The following is a 17,897-nucleotide window of genomic DNA, read 5'->3' as shown; positions in this document are numbered from 1 at the left end:
GGGAATGTTCTGGTCCAGCATCCCAACTCAAGCCAGTCTTCGAGTCCCATTGTTGAGTCCTCTTCGATTCCATTCCGCCGGTCGGTCCTTTTATCTTTGTTTCCTTTTTTTTTCTTTTTTTGTTTTTCTCCAACTTTAACACCACAACCAACCCGCCACGGTCAAAATGAAGTTCTCTCTGCTCACCGTCGTCAGCCTCACTGCTCTCGCCACCGCTATTCCTCAAAATCAATCGAGGCCCGTCCCGCGAGGCACCTGCTGCGTTGCAAACACGTCATTGAAGCAAGACATTTGTTTTACGGCTTCGGGAGCCCAGGGCCGATGTGTCCCGGGTGGCGCGAACTGCAAGTCTTTTTTTTTGTCTTCCCCTCTATCTCGTTCTTCCTCCGACTAACAGCAGCCATAGGCGGGTCGCGTCTCAGCTGCATCGCAAACGCTCAGTTGCAGTGCACCAACAACATTATCGAGCGTGGTCGTAATTTGTGCCGCGCGAGGGTGAGTGCCATAGACCGTCGAACTGTTGTTTTGAGAGTAGACTAACACAATCAGGCTCCCGGTGGCGGCCTCTTCGACGGTGCCCGTATCATCCAGAACCTCAACCAGGCTAAGGTGAATTGACAGCCATGCAGCTTTGCGTTGGGGTTCTTGTATGTACATACATACCAAAACTAGCCGAGAATCTTCGATCTTGGTCAGGGGGTGGGTGTTAGTGTTCCCATGACTTGATGGGACTCGAGACAGGTATCAATAAACTCGGTTGGGGTCCTCAATCTATACGTACGTATGCATGACTGGCCGCAGCGTGACAATGCTCATCCCTGGGACCTCGGCGAGCTCTTTGGCTTCCACCGTTTAGCTTGGTTGGACCCATGGGACCCAGAGAGGCGCTTACTGATCAGGACCACCCAGGGCAAGAGAGCTTCCAGGAGGACACCTGTGATTGTTGGTAGTTGGCGAGAGCCACTTCCCCGTGATTATTTGGCAAGCCTGGAGCTGACACCTCAATCTGTGTCTGACATTTGCTTCGACATGCGAGACTAGATTGTCTGGGAAGAGTAGCGAATAATGTCTCTCCCGAGTCTCTGGACGACGAGAATATGGCTGGCTCATGAGGGTGAAAGGAGGTCGGATAGTCTCTTTGAGGTATGCTTGTGCGAGGCAGAAAGAGAGTTCGACCACTCACTGGCACAATGTTGCTCGAACAGATGAAGGCGTCCAGAGAGCACGTGGGACTTCGCCGGCGAGAGCGGCCCTCCAAATGAGTGAGCGCAAACACTACTTGCGCTTTGTGCGCATCAACTGGACCTTTTATTCACGCCCTGTGGTGGTCTTTGTGGGCTATGTCCCTCGCCTCGGGCAACTTGTTTACTCCATTGGGAGCCATTCGGTTGCCTTCGCCTATCAGAGAAGCTCTACAGGATGGTTGGCCACTCCCTCCTGCGAGGCAGGTGATGTTAAGAACTGATATACGTCCGCCACCTGCAGCCTCAAGCAATCTCCACGTCTGGTGGATAGAGGTGGTTAATAGCTCCCTCCCCCCACCCCCTCCCCTCCTTCTTCTTCCACGCCTTGGATGTAGCCGAACAGAGACGAGTTCTTTAAACACCGCAATCAAAATGCCCGACAACGACCCTCTTGCCGAGCTCACCCGCGAGGTTCAAAACAATCCCCTCGTGCCGAAGCTGCCCGAGTACTTTGTGAGTTAAGCACTTAGAACCGTCGACCCCAGATGTAGTTTCCTAACAACACTTCCATTTTCAGAGCGAGATGGCCGAGAATCTTCGCCGTTTCGCCCTCGCCAATGAGCGTGTCTCTGGCGAGTCGAGTTCCGCAACGAGCTGGCATCGGGCGAGTCGGCCGTAGTCCCGGATGTCAGGGCGGATTTACTGCATCTTCTTGCCTCTACTGTCGCCGCGAAGATAGTCAAGATCGATAAGGCGGAGCAAGTTTTTCTCAGTGCTGTAAAACACTACGAGCCAGATCCTCCCCTCGACGATCAGGGCTCTCTTTTCCTTGCCAAAGCGATGGGGGACACTCTCATCCGCTGGGAGACACAGCTTGTGCTGGAGCATGTGAAACCCCTCATGGATCGTGTGGAGGTTTACTGCTACGGCGAGCATAATCTCTCCAAGAACGCCTCGGTCGCTGAGTTTGCTTGCGAGAAGCTTAGCGAGGTCCTCGACATTCTTGAGGATATTATCAAGGCGCTTTATCTCCATCATCAGCGTCGCTTCCCCGGCTGGAACTACACCTACCCGGAGGAGGTTTCCGCCGCTTAAAGCGCGATGCTGTTGGAACCGAAACAAAGGATGAGAGGAGGGGAGCTTGTTGTAGCCTGGTTGTGGTAGGGATAACGTCTCGGGGGGATGCCTGGTACATGATTGCTAGGTGGCGTAGCAGAGAAACTCGTTATCTGGGAATGAACCACTTCGTCCTCGGACATCCCGAGTTCCTCACCTTCTGGTGAATGACATAGAGTCCATTTGGGTGATATGACTGTGCCGTGGCTCCTTTTGATGCTTGGGATGAACGCTTTGTCCACGAGAACCGGCGCGTTCTTGACAGGAGCTGTCTGACATTCTCCCACGACTCAGGTTAATTCACATTAATTGACAGCTGTGTGTTGGTTAAGACAGGAGGGTGGGCAAACCGTGGTGGGAATTAACCCCCGTCCGGATCCAGCTACAAGCCCATATTGACGAGGATTTAAAAATAAATAAAATGTATTAGAGCTCGATCCGATGGCTATCTCATATCAAACGATGCAGTTGTAATCTCGAAATACATGCGCCATGGTGGCAATGAAGGATTGAAATCCCCCGCCAGTGATTCATCAGCCATATTCATACCCCCTCTTGTTGCCATAGCCCATATTGTCAGACCAGAGTAAGATCTCGAAATAACAAACCATCCAACTGAAACAAATCACTGCTCAAAGAACTTGGAAAGCCTAGCAAAGAATAAAACCACACAAATAAGCCCTTCCCTTCATGACAATCCTCCTCATCTCCATAACAGATCCGCATGCTTTACCCATAGTAACAACATAAACAAATGACCCTTGCCACAATTGCCAGATGAATGAGCTGTGAAACCCACCAACAATCTCACTCACTCTCCTCCTCACTCTCCCTTTCGGTTGACCCCAACGTCTCCCATCTTTCCGGTGGCCTTTCATTAGGCCAATGTCTTTGCCGGTATCGGTAACAAGCGCCGCATCGGCGCTCTGGGCCAAATCCCTTCCATTCCGGTGTTGTTCCCTCCTCTTTACCACAGTTGGCACACCCTTCCTTACGCCTATCCTTGACCACCCGCTCTTTGCCAAACTTGTACCTGTAGAGGTAACAAGTGCTGCAGCGGCGTTCCAGCCCTGTGAAATACATCACTAGCAAGACCTGACCGCAGTTTCGGCAAGGTTCTTTGTTCTTTGACTCCGGAGGCTTGCGATCCCTTCGTGTCTTGGGAGGGCGTTCTTTGTTGTACTGGCGTCGATAGTTGTAACAGCCCTTGCAGCGACGCTCTGACCCAGAACCATACATAACCTCTTCATCTTCCTTGAGGCCACAGTTGGCGCACCCCCCTTTGATGATCTCCTCCTTGACCCACTTCTCCGGGGGTCTCTCTTCACCACCATGCGTCCGGCGGTAGTCGTAACAGGCTCGACATCTACGGTCGTCACCCAACCCGAACCAATGTTCCATGGGATCTTCCGGTGCACCGCAGTTTTGACACCCGCTCTTGGGCTTCGCCTGCTTCTCTAGGAGTTCCGGTGGTTTATCTTGACCATCGTGTCGAAACCGATATGCGCGACAGGCGCTACAACTTCGACCAGGACCAAACCCTCGGAGGTCGGCAGCGCCTTGGGTTTCGTCTCGATTGCAGGCAGCGCAAGGACCCCCCGGGGGGTACCATTTGTGAGCACGATCGGTCCCATGCGCCTTGAGATGCTTGGCACACCCAGAGCATCGTCTTGCGTCTCCGAAGCCTTTCCAACCACCACCGGTTCGCCCGATCGGTTCAGGTCGACCGCAGTTTTTGCATCCATCCATATAGCCCTTTGTGCTGCCAAACACAGCGTTATGGACTGCATGGCGGATTTTGCGGTAACAATGGCGGCAGCGGCGATACTTCCCGACGAACTTCCACTTCCAGGCGTCTGAGGAAACTTCTGGCTCAGGAATCCCGCAGTCATGGCAGCCAGTCTTCCCATGCGGCACCGGTTCTGGATCTCTGCGCTCTGTCAGTGCCATTACACAGCAATTGTAACTTGAGTGGTACACATACCCAGGAACCCTCTTAGCATTATATTCGATGAAATGGAAGAGACAGGGGAGGCAACGACGATGTGGTCCTGCACCAACCATTGGCACCTTCAAGTCGTCCCTCCATTCCGACTCGCCACAGTTCCCACATCCACTGAGGCTGCGCCCACGGTCTTCGAGAGTCACGTCGGAATGCCCCTTCTTTCTCTGTTGGGTGAGCCAACTGATGCACGTGTAACACCGCGATGTTTCACCTTCACCAGAGAACATTCTGGTCGGGCCTCGAGGTCGATGGCAGCCAATACACGCACCACGCGCCAGCCATTCGGGGGACTTTGCGAGGCATATCGGCAGATGCTTTTGGCAGACCCGTGGACCAAAGATGTCTCCTGGAACGGCGAGGAACTTGCTACGGGTGGCGTTGCAAATACAACAGCGTTGTTTTCCAACAGCGTACGCCATGCCTTGCGAGAAACACCAAGCAGTGTTCAAGCCATATAGGCCAAGGTTTGGGATTGCTGACGCCTCCCAGTTGTCGTTTGCAAACACCGCATGTCGGAGGTCCTTGATGAAGGTTGTCGTCGCGGCGGTGTTATACATGTTGGGGGCGGGATTGACGATGTTGAGGTAGACCTGGATCACGCCCTCGATGATCACGACGAGAAGCTTTCCGGGCAGGGATCGGCGTACCCGCCCAACAACAGAGAACACATGCTCGACCCCAGGTCTGCCAGCGAACCTGTAGTGGCGCGTCTGAAACTCACGCTCGAACCGTCCAGCGATGCGCCGTCGTATTTTCGCCTTGTGCTCTTCAACACGTGTTGCCATCCCTCCATACCTCCGGGCACTCGAACCGCCGTAAACTCCAGCTTCGTATCTAGCACCGGAGATTGTGGTCACGGCGTGACGAAACTCCTTGGCGACGTGATTGGAGTCCCCAGCCGAGACGGGCCTCATGGCGGAATGTATGTACGACCCCTAGTCGTCACATTCCCCAAGCAATGGCAGAGCTAACAAGTCCTCGACTTGGAGATTCTGGCGTCCAAGGATAACCTGGGCCTGCACGGGTATGCAGCGAAGAAACCTGTCGTGCATGATCCGCGGATTGCAGTTGAAGAAACACAATAGTGCGCGAACACAAACCGGGCGCTCCGATACTGCAACGCGGTAAAAGGCTGTCGGGTTAGGGTAGTTCTCTCGAGCCCAGGTATGAATAAAGTTGATGATACGCAAGACGGAGTCCTGGAATCGTTCAACACAACGGCGTTCTTCTTCGTTCAGCTCCTCGAGCTTGCCCACATCAAAAGTGTCTGTGGGAATGGGGGTCAGATCCCCGTCGTAACTCGACCAGTCGATGACTGTGGCATTCGTGCTGAGAGACGCCTCGACCAAATCTTCGTCCTCGTCGTCCAGGGTGGGCTCATCCTCGATGTATTCGTCATCTTCTACATCCGAGCTTAAAGGGTCGAGTTGGATAAGATTGTCAACCCCATAGCCGAGCCAATCCGAACTCTCGTCGCCATCAGGGTCCGCGAGGCTGATCTCGTCGTCGTCGTTCCAGTCGAAATCCTCGTCCTCTTCGTCACTCGTTGCGGAGTCTGTGTTCTCTTGGTCGGAGTTACTCTCAGTGTATTCGGACCCTTCGTCTGTCACAAGTCCCGGTGCGTTGGTGTTCTGTTGGTTCCAGTACCGTTAGACCCTGGTAGTTAAGGATCAGGACACACGGAAGCTTACTCCTAGGATATCATCCCATCCAGGCTCGCTTGGCACGTTATTCTTCCTTGTGTTTTCCAAGCTATTTGGGGTTGCCTGGCTTTCCAGTTGGCTGCTACGTTGTCCCTCAGCCACGTACTGGGGAGGCCGGTTTAAGACTCGATGGTCAACACTGTTTGGGGTGCCCTCCGATCCTCCATCTGCGTTCTGATCAGACGCGAGGGGGCGTTGCTGGTTCTAGTGGAGTTAGCCCTGAACTGCATCAGCGTAATATAGATGACCTTACTCCTCGAGCACTGTTTTCTTCAGGGCTCTTCAACGTCCTATAACCAGGTGTATGGCAGTCGTGTTCGTCCTAACGTTGTTAGGTTCTGACGGGCGTGAACCATAACACGGGGCACTTACACTTGGAATGTCACTCTCATGTAGCTCATTTAAGACGTCAAGCTTGACTATCTCTCTCAACTTCTTCGCGGTAGGCTGGCTGTCTGATTGGCGGCGGCGTTTTTTCTCCCCAATTCGCAGGACCCCGTTCGTTATTGGCTCTGTGTCGGTGAACGGACCCACATCTGCGGGCGAGGGCGTTGGTTTGTCGTTGGCGATCACATTCGAATGTGTAGTGGATGAGATCTCAGTAGCGCCATAGCGTTCTGTATTAAGGCTTGTGACAGTCTTCTCGCCATCAGTGTGCAACGATGATTGGGAGGATAGGGAGGATGGCTCGAAGTCGGCGTCCGGGAGCAAGTCCAATTGAGTGGTAGGCGACTCGTTCACTAGGTTGGGTGGTGTCTCTGAAGGCGTAGCAGACAACCCAGTGTTGTGAGAGGCCTCGCTGCTCGTGTCGTCCGTGTCCTCATCGTCTGACCCCCGTACAATTATACATCCCCCGGGGGACTCGTCGTCAGAGGACTCGTTACAGTAAGCCAGGTTTCCGAGGGCCGCTGTTGCAGGAGAGAGTTAGCGGCATATTCCGTACTCGTGGACAGGCAGTTGTGGTTGGGATTAGAAATCTTACCTATGTCAATGGGCCCTCCCCTGATCCGAGCCGTTGACCAGCCCAGTTTGACCCGAGGCATTGTGATGGCTGCAGATCAAGACAGGGGCGTTGGGGATGACTTGACGGGTACCAGTGGCGTTGGAGATGACGAGTACAATGGCTGACAGGACTAGGCCAACACAACGACACCATAAGGGGCGTGGAGAAGTGTCCCGGTGTCATTCTCTTCCCTTGGCCTATTGTGAGGGCCCGATCGAAGTGTTGCACCTTCCACAGTTCATCGTCTATCATGGAAGGCATCATCAGAGGGGTGCTGATCCCCTTGCTGTCCACGACCTGCTCCAGGAACTCGCAACGAAGGTCGGAGGCGATCAGGGCATCTCACAGTCCGTGTTTGGAAACCGTTTTTGGCATAATCAAGGGGGAATGGCAGGTCCCCGTATCAATCTTCTCAAGTGTCAGCCGCTATCAGGTACTCCTTGCATGGGAGTACGTATCGCGACAAGTGATCGGTCGAGAGCTTCCACCTCCGTAAGGCCTGCTCATCTACCTGACCTGCCTGATACCTACCTTGGGTGTGGACCATGAGTGATATGTGCTTTGAGATTGCCATGTAGCCCCATCCGTTCTGGATTCCATATCATGGTAGCTTCCAAGGTTCCATCCGGTGGACAACCTAGAAACCTTGGAAGCTAAAGGCACTCGATGGACCCCGCCCTTTGCAGGCGACATTGCAACAGTTCAGGCTCGCGCGCTCGGTCTTGATTTCCGAACTCGTGACGAAATCCATGAAATGGAGTTGAATTGTCTACCTGCCCTACCCGCCTACACCTGCCCGGTAACAATCCCCAGAGTTCCGTCGCTGATGAGGCTTGTCCTTAAGCATCGGGAATGTAGATATTCCTGCGCTTGATCTCATCCCAGAGCGTCTGAATCAGATGCCCGAGACCGAAGATAGAAAAGCGCAAGGTGATGGCCGCGTAGCGCTGGAACTCATCGTCGAACGGGTCGTACAAGTTCTCCGCCCATGTCGGCATCGGGAATTCCAACTCCTGCTGTCTGTGGAGGAGCGCCGCACAAAGCATTCCGATCAACTGGTGGACGTTGAATTTCGGAACGGCTTCCTCGACTTCCGCCTTCGAGCGGGCGTGGTCCCGGTGCATGCTCCCTGTAACTCTAAACGAGGCTGTTAGGTAACACGAAAAGAGCGGAGGCATGGGTATGAGGCACGGTCGTACCGGTGGGATCTTCGTGGCCGTTCTGACCACTGGTCTGTGATACGGCACTCATCTCGAAACGGGTCGTTCGTTTCGATGTTCTGCAGATCGAGCAGGTTAGCTAGGGTTTTAACCGTCGCAAAGACGATAAGGACGTGATTGCTGCTGGTGAAGTTTAATGCTTATGGACGGCGTGACGTGCTGTATGTTGGGGAGTGATTTGGGTTGCCGGCCTTGAGAGGTGACACAGCTGGTCGGTTCGGTGTTGATGTGTTGAAAATGGGAAAAGTCCAGAAGTCGTAATTCGGGAACCTAAGAACATGCTGTGTGTGCATGGGGCTTGGTGCCTGAGAATGGTTTTTCCTGAGGACTGAGGGGCGGGCAAACGGCAAGAGCATCCAACGATATCGGGCTTCTTTCACGTCGCTCTGGCTTTGGTCTTAGCGTGGAGAGCAATTACCCCTTAACAGCGTCAACGCGGTGGTCAGAGCCCGTTCCTCGAGATTGCAGGTGTCCCGCCTTGGGCTATTGGTATGACTCAACAACCTGGAAGCCAAGCAGGTATAATTGCACGCTGTACCGAGGTACCTCGCGCAATCGACGGGAGTATTACAACGTCTTCATGTTGGCTGGGAGTTCTCTAACAGTAATTACTCTATGGATGCTAGACCTGACCTATCAAACGACTCTCGCCCTTCATTTCATTCTGCTTCTGAAGTGCATCTCGAAGACTGATGATCATCGACCTCACCATGGTGGCTCACACCTGTTCTTCTCCTGCCTCAAGCCCTCAGTCGCTCGATTCCCCGCCGAGCGGAACAAGTATATCCGAGTAACGCACCGAAGACGATCGCTTGCCCGTCTCCGGAGCCCGGAGAACTGTGACAACACCTATCCCAAGTGTACGTGGCTCTGGCCTCAGGCTGATGCTTCTTGAGGGCAGACCACGCAGAGTCCACGGCTAGTTCAATGAGAATTGTCGCATCTGGACCAAAACCACCATCATCAGGGGTCGAGGGATCGATTCCCTCGCCGAGGATGCGTCGCATCCTGGTTGGCTCTAGGAAAACCACCCGCTCAACCACCCAGTTATATGCCCGAGTTGCGGTGATGTACCTCCAAGGCTCTGTGTCAGACCGCCACAGCGTCACATAATGCCACGGTCCTCGGACGCCTCCACATGGATTATCGTCACAATTCGGACCGGTGAAGAGCGCTGGCGTCACGTAGCCCGGAACGCATTTCGTCGCCTCCGCGATGTCCACCAGGATATCAGTACCAGCGAGAGCCCTGTATGCAATGCCGTATAGTTCGCCGCGGACTTTGATAAAGCCGAAACGTGCTTCCAGAGGCGGTGGCGTCCACGAGGCTTGTTGGGGCCGACATATGTAGTCGACCGAGTTGTTCCTCGTGATGAACTGGGCACCATCAGGCATGCCTATGCCGCAGGCGATAACGGCGTACATAAGCTTGACTGCCTCGTCGGCGTTGACACAACTCTCCAAAAGATCGTATACTATTTGGGGTAGCTTGACCGTATTCTTCGGGCTCCGGATGAGTTGAATCGTCGTGATTGCGTCTGACCCCTGATCGTTGGGCATAACTGTCCTGGAAGAGGAACGAGTTAAAATCATCCTTGAGCGGGCCCCGGACCAAATAAGTTTTCTTATGCTTTCTTGTATAGCAGAGGTATAAATCCCAGATCGGGGCACTTGGAGACAATTGAGGACGAGAACTACACCGGAGTGTCTTGCTGTCAGAGTACTGTTAGGATTGTTACAGGAGCATTGAGCTCGAGACCAGGCTGCTCATCCACCTGTCATAGCAAACTTTTGCGCGGGTCTTGCTTTTCAAAGGAGTTTCCCATTAATTGACCAGATCATATGATATGTCTCTTTGGGGACCCGGACCTTCCCATCTTCTCAAGGCTACTTGGAATCCCGCCCAGGCGTTGCCACAACCCAAACCATGTAACAAACATTGCGCTTAAAGCAAACAACACGTCCATTAACAACTTACAATTCCAAGTTCTGGTGTAATCCCTCACAATTAAGGAAGGTCATTGCTTTTAGGATCACGACGAAGTCATTAATCATCATGGTGTGTATTAATAGCTGTTTGCTGTACTCGACATTGACACCCGCCAAAGCTTCATAATGTTGATGTGCGGACAACCCGTCCATGTCATCTCAACTCGCACCCCCTGGCTCCCATTGACTCCTATCTCAATTACTTGTTCTCTCCCTGTTCAGGGTCACAGGTCCCAAATGAAGTCGCCGTTGGCAAAGTCCCCACTGGCCACAAGGCAAGCCACCTCCTCGTCAAGATTTACATGCCCGTCCAGATTGTCCAACTGGTGCATGCATGCGATTAACAACCCCCTGATATCGAACACGGACATGGTTTTGATGACGCGAGCAACGCGGCGGGAATATTCGGTCGCGTACATTGACTCGTCGAATTCACGGCGTTGGCGGCGGCGTAAGAATTCGGCCTCGCAGATGGTAATGAGGTGGATGATCACGGAGGCCGGCATTAACTCCGCGTTGATCATGAACACACTCCTCGGTTCGACTTAGACAGCGATATTGGTTAACATGATGGATACCGGTTGGTGTTTCGACTCGAAGACTTACCTCTGCCTGCCTGGTTCTCCGAGGGACGATCATTGTTGGACTCCAGTCCCGGCATGATTGTCTGGTACTGGCCTTAGTTAAACTCCTTGAGTATATAAATATATATGTAGATATCCACCTAAGTCGTGGTCTTTTTCGCATTGAGTCCGAGGGGTCTTCTTACCAATGTCGTCCTATTGACTTGAGAGCCTTTGCTGTCAGTTGGGCGTCCGTGTCAAATATTTGGTGTTGATGAAGCCTTTGAAATGCCTGTGGTTGGAACAACGCACGTCTTCCACGCGACGGCTCTTCTAGTGTAAGAGCCCTCGCGGCAATAGTGCCTTCCGCCTATTTGCTCTGTTATATCGTACGATCTCTTAATACACAAAGGCTCCTTTCTCAGGAAGTTCAAAGGGAAAGGAGGAAAGTGTAACGTACCTTATCAGCACCAAGGTTAGTAAGAGCAGACTGTTGGGAAACAGCACTTCCAAACTCCCTGAAATTACTTTACCCCGGCACCATCCGTTAAACCCAAGCATGACTGTTGAATCCTCCACTCTTAAGCTCCTCTCGTGCTTTGAATCGACATTCGAAAAGATCCCACAAACATTACAAAGTACCCCAGCATTCACAGGCTACCTTGCTCTGTCCATCTCAAGTACGTGTGAGTCTCCTTGCCTTTTGCGCCTATCTACAACCAAACATATAATAGCGAAGCCAAGTCTGATTTGTCCCAGACAAGAGCCTAAACTTGGCGATAACTGCCACGATGTCCAACGACACCAAAACTTGCTCCGTGGACGGTAAGTTTCGCTGAACCAATTGGCAGAGTCCCAGTTGCTCATACTATTTAATCGTGGTTTAGGGAACGTTGTTACGGACCGTACGATGGGCTGTGCAGACAACAGCATGACGACTGGCAGAGCCAACAGTGGCCAACGTGGAAAGCTAAGCGACGAGCAATACGTCTGGGCAGCAACCCTACTCAGCGCCAAAGACCTCTCTGATTTGGTGGAGCTTGGCGGTGTTGAGATGGAACGCCGCTGCGCTGGACGCCTTATCGACAATTTCCATATCGACCCCGTCGCCGACCGGGACACCTGGGTGGGGGTCACCATCGTTCAGTTCCTCAGCGATCACGAACTGCTGGTAATGATTGCGGCCTTTCGCAATGAGCTGGACACTCGTCCAGCCCCGATGCTCTAACAGCGTTCCTCTACGCTTTGACAAAGGGTTTCTGAGCGACTTTGGGTGCATGGATCTCTGGGACCTGCAGTGCACATCAAGGAAACTAGGCATGTTAGGTACCTTAGATAAGCTCCGTGGATTTACCATTGCGTCGAAACTCCACCTCAAATGGGAGTTTTTGATATAAGGCTTTGCAGTTTGACACCCCCAGTCCTGGTAAGGTCCCTAAAAGCGATCATTGCAGTAGTAAAACGGTCGTTTCTGTTCTTATCTCAGCAAGCCTGGGCCGTATGATCCAGCCAGACGAGAGGCAGGATCGTGGGCACGGTGAGGGATCGCGCAGCAAATTGACTGAAAACCCTCGCGAGTTCCAGCTTGGGAACGCTCGGCCTGTGGCTCGTTCCAAGGCTCCCTGTTGTCTCCTTACGTGATTGAATGCGTGCATCGCAACGAATACCTTACCATCCTCTACGATAACACCTGAGATGTCGGCGTGACCCGGGCACGTGTGCTCGGTAATTTTATACTGTAGGAGCCAAAGCACTTGCGCTTGGATCGACCATTTGTTAAGGAGGTTATAGGTGGACAACGGGTGTAGTGGAAATTATCTTCCTAGTTGTGGCCATGGCCCAAGTAACCCTTCGTATCTAGATCCGGTTAATTATATGATTCTTCTGATGATTGACGGGAGCTTTTCCTCGGTGGAACGGCGGCACTCTGCTGATTGATCGAACACGTTGGGCGTGTTGACACATGAGCACGCTTCAGGTCAGAGATGCTAGCAACTCAGACAATGCGTGGTTGAAGTAGATACAGCCGTACACTCTGCATAGGCATCTCCCATGTAATTCCTGCACGCCAAGTTTCTTGCCTCATTGTTAAATTCCCCGGGCTCTCTGCTCCTCTACACAAGCCTGAATAAAAGCCGCCAGCTCCGCACAGTCGATCGTCCACGCGAACCTGCAGACCCGTGCATGGAGGCGCCATGGGTATCGTCCCGGCGAGTCGCTTGCGACCCTGTGGCGTAACTCAATGGCCGCAACAGCCTTGAAGTGCAGTATATTCTCGCTTGTTACGTTTTGCAAGTAACTTCTGAAGTCTTGGGCCGTGAGCCGGGGCCTACCGCAGCCACCTGTACCGTCGACGGTTCGTTAGACATGTCGAGGGGAAGTGGAGCTCCTACGGAAATTTACCTAGACTCGGGTTCGCGTCGTGGCCATTGAGTCCCGACGGTCGAGAGTTCATCGTGAATTCCTAACGGATTAGGTTAGCTGTCTGCCATAGCCACTTACCCGGTGGGGTACTCACAATCGCTTGTCTTCTTCCTTTCGGTACCTAGGAGTATTGGATGATTCGTCAAACAAGCCTAATTTGTGTGTTTCGAGGCGACGTTGGGCTTTCCGAGGTGATGTTCCATGCTGCCAATGTGTTGTGAAAGGAAACCTGGAGGATAGCTTGCGTGAAGCAACCCCAAGTGAAGATTTGTTCACGCGTCGTCTCTGGAAAGGGAACGGTGAGGTAGGAACCTTCCCATATAAATGGACAAGACGCGGCATTATGCAAGCCTGAATTGCTCCAATTCTGGAAGCAACAAACAATGACAAGCTCCACACTCAGGCTTCAAGGAGGGAGACGGACATCGAAGTCTTCAGGCTTGTACTCTCACGTTTGGGAAGCCTGGAATGTAAGTCAACCAACAACGAGAACCTCATTCTCTGTGCCCTGCTGAGTCTCAAATTACGCCAGATCCTGGCATTTCCCATTGTCGCAGTTTCAAAGCTCATCCGACACCACAGATTTTAAGGGTTATCGTGTTTTCCATCGCGAGGCATGGTCCACAAGTCAACCTGAAAACAAAAACGCCATACAACCGCTGACCCTGTTGGTGCACTTGCTCTTTGCCATCAAATAACTCGAGTGGATAAAACTGAGGAGGGTTAGGCTGTTACTCGCGACGCCGGAGGAGGAAGGACCTTAACCGCAGGGGATGAAGACGGCGGAATTCCAAGGAGAGCTTTGGTTCTCGGTTGATGCGACCATCGGCCCAAATATTTATTATTTATTTATTTATTTCTCCTACTCCGCCATTCCCTTGGTCAGGGCTCGTCGGTCCTTCTTCGGCTAGTATACAGGAAAACCGTACCCGTAGGCCGGGTGAAAAACCTGTAACCCTCCTTTAGAACCACAGATATAGGAATCCAAGAAAGCTACAAAAGAAAGGAAAAGAGTGGCTGGGCTAGCGCTAGCCAGGGGGCCACAGAGGGCCCCCAGGCCGGCACTGGCCCGGATCCTCCCCTGAGCCTAGGTCTAGCCTTACGGCTAGCCTATACTCCGGGAGCCTCCCCGACTGTAGTAGCCAGTTCACCACCCCCTTTGCAAGCCTTTGGGCTCTGGCGCCCCTGCCACGCAGTACATAGTAGAGGTCCAGGCGGGTCCGGATCGCCCGAGGGTCCCAGGGTCTAGGCCTTGGGGGTACTGGCACCAAACCACCAAGTGCTCCACGGTTTCCTCGCCCTGCCCGCAGGCGCAGTAGGGGCCCAAATATTTAAATGCACGAGCCATTGGCCCTGAGGTATTCGCAGAGACCAAGGTGTTGGCCGTGTGGTCCGAACCGTCTGGTCCAGCCGCTCCGGGGCCCGGCCGGCCGGCATTCAAAGCCTGTCCACAGCCTGTCAATAGACATATGGGGCCTTGCTCGGCATTGTTTGGGCGTATGGGATAGGTTAAATGGTTAATTAGGCCACGGAACTTACCGAAGTTTCGAGACGTCAACTCAATGCTCAGTCCGCCGTGTCAAGTTCATACCTCGCTATCATGATTATCATCGCAACGGAAACTCGGTGCTTCATGGAGAAATACTTTGTGTCCCAAACGTCCTCGAGACACAAAACGGCGCGCAATAGTTCTTTATGACACGATACATTTCGAGGATCGCCGACTGAATCAATCAAGCGGAGGATCCTTGTAATTACAAATGACGTGTCACACAACACTAACACGGCCCATAAGAACTTATTTAGAGGATGGAAAAAAATAAATAAAAAATAAAATAAAAAAAGCAGCGCATTTATAATTCGTTTAGGATAAGGGAGATATATAACTAGGGAGACGATGAGGAAGCAATGCCTTTACCCGGAATCCACTGTTGTATCACACGTCCTATTATCTGTCTTACGCCCTGAACCCATCGAATAAACCATCGCCGAATAAATGAACCCATCACGCTATTCTAAGGATAAATACCCGGCTGGTCACCCCCCAAACCCATCTCCATCAATTCTGAGCACTCTGTTCTGCATCTCAACTTGCCGGCAGTACGAGAATGATCTCCCGGATTGCCTATGAGATGCCCGAGATCATCCAACAGCGAAGGAAAATAATGAGAAGCACCGTATCAAGGTGGCTCAGCTTCGTTTTATATCTCGTGGGCAAGGTGGGAGAGGTGTATATATCTGCAAGAGCTCGAGGCTATAACACAGTTAGCGATCTCCATCAAAGAACAAGCACGGGTTGGTAAATCTTACTATGACGCGACGTCGGTGTCATATGACGCGAACGCCTCCGTGGGTATATATCCCAGTAGTACTAGGCGTGAGGCTCCGCGTTGTCCTCATTCTTCCCTTTGTCCTGGTTTAACTCCTCCTCAAGAACTTCCAGGTCCTGTTTGAACCGTTTAACGAGTGCACGGAGCTCCAGCTCTGCGTTGATTTGGGAGGGACTTTCTCTCCGTCTCTTCAGCTCCCTCTTAACTTCTTCCATCACCCTCGTGTTCTCCTTCACAACCCGTGCCAGATTATGGTGCTCCGGCAACTGGCTCACATGTTGAAGGTTACAGTGGTTGATGTTGGTCATGATGCTGTTCGGAATGACGAAATCTGGTGAGCAGCATTGGACTGCGCGCAGGAGGTTGGGGGATGGGTACCCCTTGTTCCGTTTATTGTTTGCGTCGTAAAATGTCCGAATACTCTTCATCAGAGTGTCAAGGCTCCGGACTGTGTTGTTGTTCGAATATGACCGGTTTCTCCCACTGGCCTTGGTGGCGTGGATGTGTCTGATCCAGTCTTTCGTATCCTCGAGATCTTCGCCCTCACACAGTGTCTCTGCACGACGGTAGCACTCTTCCAGAGGTGCAATATCTTCCTTAGGCTGGCGGGTTATTTTTTTTGGACAACCCCGCGCCTGATTGTTGTTTCCTATGAGCATGGGCAACGTTAGAGACTAGATCCATCCACTTGCCTAACAGCTAGAGAAGTACGTACCGCGAACCGCAGGAGCCAGAGAGGCACTCTGGTCACGAGACCCATCTTCGGAATCGTCCTCGTCATCGTCGTCCTGCTTGGGATTGGGCCGCTGGGAGCCGTCACGAGACCCATCTTCGGAATCGTCCTCGTCATCGTCGTCCTGCTTGGGATTGGGCCGCTGGGAGCCGTCACGAGACCCATCTTCGGAATCGTCCTCGTCATCGTCGTCCTGCTTGGGATTGGGCCGCTGGGAGCCGTCACGAGGCCCATCTTCGGAATCGTCCTCGTCATCGTCGTCCTGCTTGGGAATGGGCGGCTGGGGACGCTCGCCTTCAACGCCCTCTTTCTTGGCAGAGAGGTTTTGGGTAGCGTTGCCTTCAGTTCCGCCTTTATGGGTCGACTCAACGTTGCGAGTATCGTCTTGAGGTGTGAGGTGATCGTGGGACTTGGGTCCGTTGGCGTTGTCGCCCTGTGGCTTCTTCCCCTTGTTCTTCATATCAATGTTATACTCTTCTGCAGCAACCACGATGCTCAGGGCCTTGAGTTTCTTGAAGCCCAGCATTGAGTTAGGCTTGAATGGGGGATCCTTAACGTAAACCAAGTGTGCAGGACTGTACTTGGTTCCGTCGGGATCCATCGCCTTATCACGCTGCCTTTTGAGACGTTGGACCGCGTCCTTGACCATGGTGAAGCTAGTCCGCCAGTCCCTCCCTTCATGGCCTTGCTCTTTGCGCCATTTAACAAGAAAGCTGTCGAGCGTCTCAACAGATCGGGTTGCGCTATGGTAGGCACGGGTGCCACGTTCCGTCGTTGCCCAGACCTTAAGGAACCCGCCGCTCGGGTTCTTTGTTGTTTGAGGCATATGAAACCAGGCCGGCGTTACGTATCCAGTGATGCACTTGCTCGCCTCATGAAAGTCAATGATGACCTTCGTAGCAGCAATGGCAGAATACGCAAAACCGAACAGGTCGTCGCCACGCTTCACGAACGCAAAGCGTAGTTCCATCGGCGGCACCTTGAGGGTGTTCTCTTTCTCGTTCTGTGCTTTGAGATAGGCCTCGACGTCTTGTGCCACTTCGCGCGGTTCAGAGTTGGAGCTGTCCATGGTCTCGGCGATGAAATCCCATTCCCTGCGAGCCTGATCTCGATTTTTGCATTTCTCGATGAGAAGTTTAATCACGTCGCGGGCGCCTGTAATAAACGTTAGTGCTAACGCTCTCCAGTGTGAGATCGTGAAGCTTTACCCAGTGGGCGTTCATCGCTATCAGCGTTCTTCATGATGCCGATCTTGTTGGTCGTGATAATCACCACAGACTGGCGCCGTCTCTGATGGCAAAGAAGAGGAGAGAGAGGAAGAATTAAAAGTGAGGAGGGAAAGAGAGAAGAAAGTCGGTCAAATTTGGGTCGGCTGGAAAAATAAAAGACCCGATCACTGCCTGATCGGAAACGGAAATGGGGGGGTAAAGAAAGGAAGAACAAGAGGGAGAGTTGAAGTGGAGAGGGGGGAGGAAAGAAGAAAAAGTTGGTTAAGGCTCGGCCGGCTGGAAAAACAGATAAACCGATTGTTTCCTGATCGGAAAAGGAAATTAGATGGAGGGAGGAAAAGAAAGAAGAAGAGTTAGAGAAAGGAAGAGAAAGAGGGAGAGTTGAAATTTGAAATTTGG

General features: G+C 52.5%; 8 protein-coding genes across 8 annotated transcripts; 3 read left to right on the top strand and 5 right to left on the bottom strand.

Moving 5' to 3' along the window:
- Nucleotides 1–166: 166 nt before the first annotated feature.
- VTJ04DRAFT_10436 (uncharacterized protein) lies at nt 167–618 on the top strand (the record flags this gene model as incomplete). The annotated part of the gene is made up of 3 exons (XM_069358175.1): nt 167–344; nt 407–495; nt 550–618. The coding sequence occupies 3 exons, from the start codon at nt 167–169 to the stop codon at nt 616–618; spliced, it is 336 nt and encodes a 111-aa protein (XP_069215170.1).
- Nucleotides 619–1,616: 998 nt separating this feature from the next.
- Nucleotides 1,617–2,279, top strand: VTJ04DRAFT_10435 (uncharacterized protein; the record flags this gene model as incomplete). Its single annotated transcript, XM_069358174.1, has 3 exons — nt 1,617–1,697; nt 1,762–1,848; nt 1,920–2,279. 3 exons carry the CDS (start codon nt 1,617–1,619, stop codon nt 2,277–2,279), a joined length of 528 nt encoding a protein of 175 aa, XP_069215169.1.
- A 1,478-nt stretch (nt 2,280–3,757) lies between these two features.
- VTJ04DRAFT_10434 (uncharacterized protein) lies at nt 3,758–5,219 on the bottom strand (the record flags this gene model as incomplete). The annotated part of the gene is made up of 2 exons (XM_069358173.1): nt 3,758–4,230; nt 4,574–5,219. The coding sequence occupies 2 exons, from the start codon at nt 5,217–5,219 to the stop codon at nt 3,758–3,760; spliced, it is 1,119 nt and encodes a 372-aa protein (XP_069215168.1).
- Nucleotides 5,220–5,240: 21 nt separating this feature from the next.
- VTJ04DRAFT_10433 (uncharacterized protein) lies at nt 5,241–7,051 on the bottom strand (the record flags this gene model as incomplete). The annotated part of the gene is made up of 5 exons (XM_069358172.1): nt 5,241–5,936; nt 5,997–6,212; nt 6,262–6,330; nt 6,381–6,916; nt 6,991–7,051. 5 exons carry the CDS (start codon nt 7,049–7,051, stop codon nt 5,241–5,243), a joined length of 1,578 nt encoding a protein of 525 aa, XP_069215167.1.
- A 799-nt stretch (nt 7,052–7,850) lies between these two features.
- VTJ04DRAFT_10432 (uncharacterized protein) lies at nt 7,851–9,790 on the bottom strand (the record flags this gene model as incomplete). The annotated part of the gene is made up of 3 exons (XM_069358171.1): nt 7,851–8,140; nt 8,211–8,290; nt 9,096–9,790. 3 exons carry the CDS (start codon nt 9,788–9,790, stop codon nt 7,851–7,853), a joined length of 1,065 nt encoding a protein of 354 aa, XP_069215166.1.
- A 653-nt stretch (nt 9,791–10,443) lies between these two features.
- On the bottom strand, nt 10,444–10,880 carry VTJ04DRAFT_10431 (uncharacterized protein; the record flags this gene model as incomplete). Its single annotated transcript, XM_069358170.1, has 2 exons — nt 10,444–10,763; nt 10,826–10,880. The coding sequence occupies 2 exons, from the start codon at nt 10,878–10,880 to the stop codon at nt 10,444–10,446; spliced, it is 375 nt and encodes a 124-aa protein (XP_069215165.1).
- Nucleotides 10,881–11,573: 693 nt separating this feature from the next.
- On the top strand, nt 11,574–12,476 carry VTJ04DRAFT_10430 (uncharacterized protein; the record flags this gene model as incomplete). The annotated part of the gene is made up of 3 exons (XM_069358169.1): nt 11,574–11,607; nt 11,670–11,990; nt 12,367–12,476. 3 exons carry the CDS (start codon nt 11,574–11,576, stop codon nt 12,474–12,476), a joined length of 465 nt encoding a protein of 154 aa, XP_069215164.1.
- A 3,101-nt stretch (nt 12,477–15,577) lies between these two features.
- Nucleotides 15,578–17,511, bottom strand: VTJ04DRAFT_10429 (uncharacterized protein; the record flags this gene model as incomplete). Its single annotated transcript, XM_069358167.1, has 3 exons — nt 15,578–16,185; nt 16,252–17,424; nt 17,478–17,511. 3 exons carry the CDS (start codon nt 17,509–17,511, stop codon nt 15,578–15,580), a joined length of 1,815 nt encoding a protein of 604 aa, XP_069215163.1.
- Nucleotides 17,512–17,897: the final 386 nt, after the last annotated feature.

Source organism: Mycothermus thermophilus, assembly GCF_041956435.1.
Source record: "Mycothermus thermophilus strain CBS 625.91 unplaced genomic scaffold VTJ04scaffold_7, whole genome shotgun sequence".
In the NCBI taxonomy this organism is placed as follows: Eukaryota; Fungi; Ascomycota; class Sordariomycetes; order Sordariales; family Chaetomiaceae; genus Mycothermus; species Mycothermus thermophilus.
The sequence above is the reverse complement of the archived record's forward strand: the minus strand, read 5'-3'. Positions and strand labels throughout refer to the sequence as shown.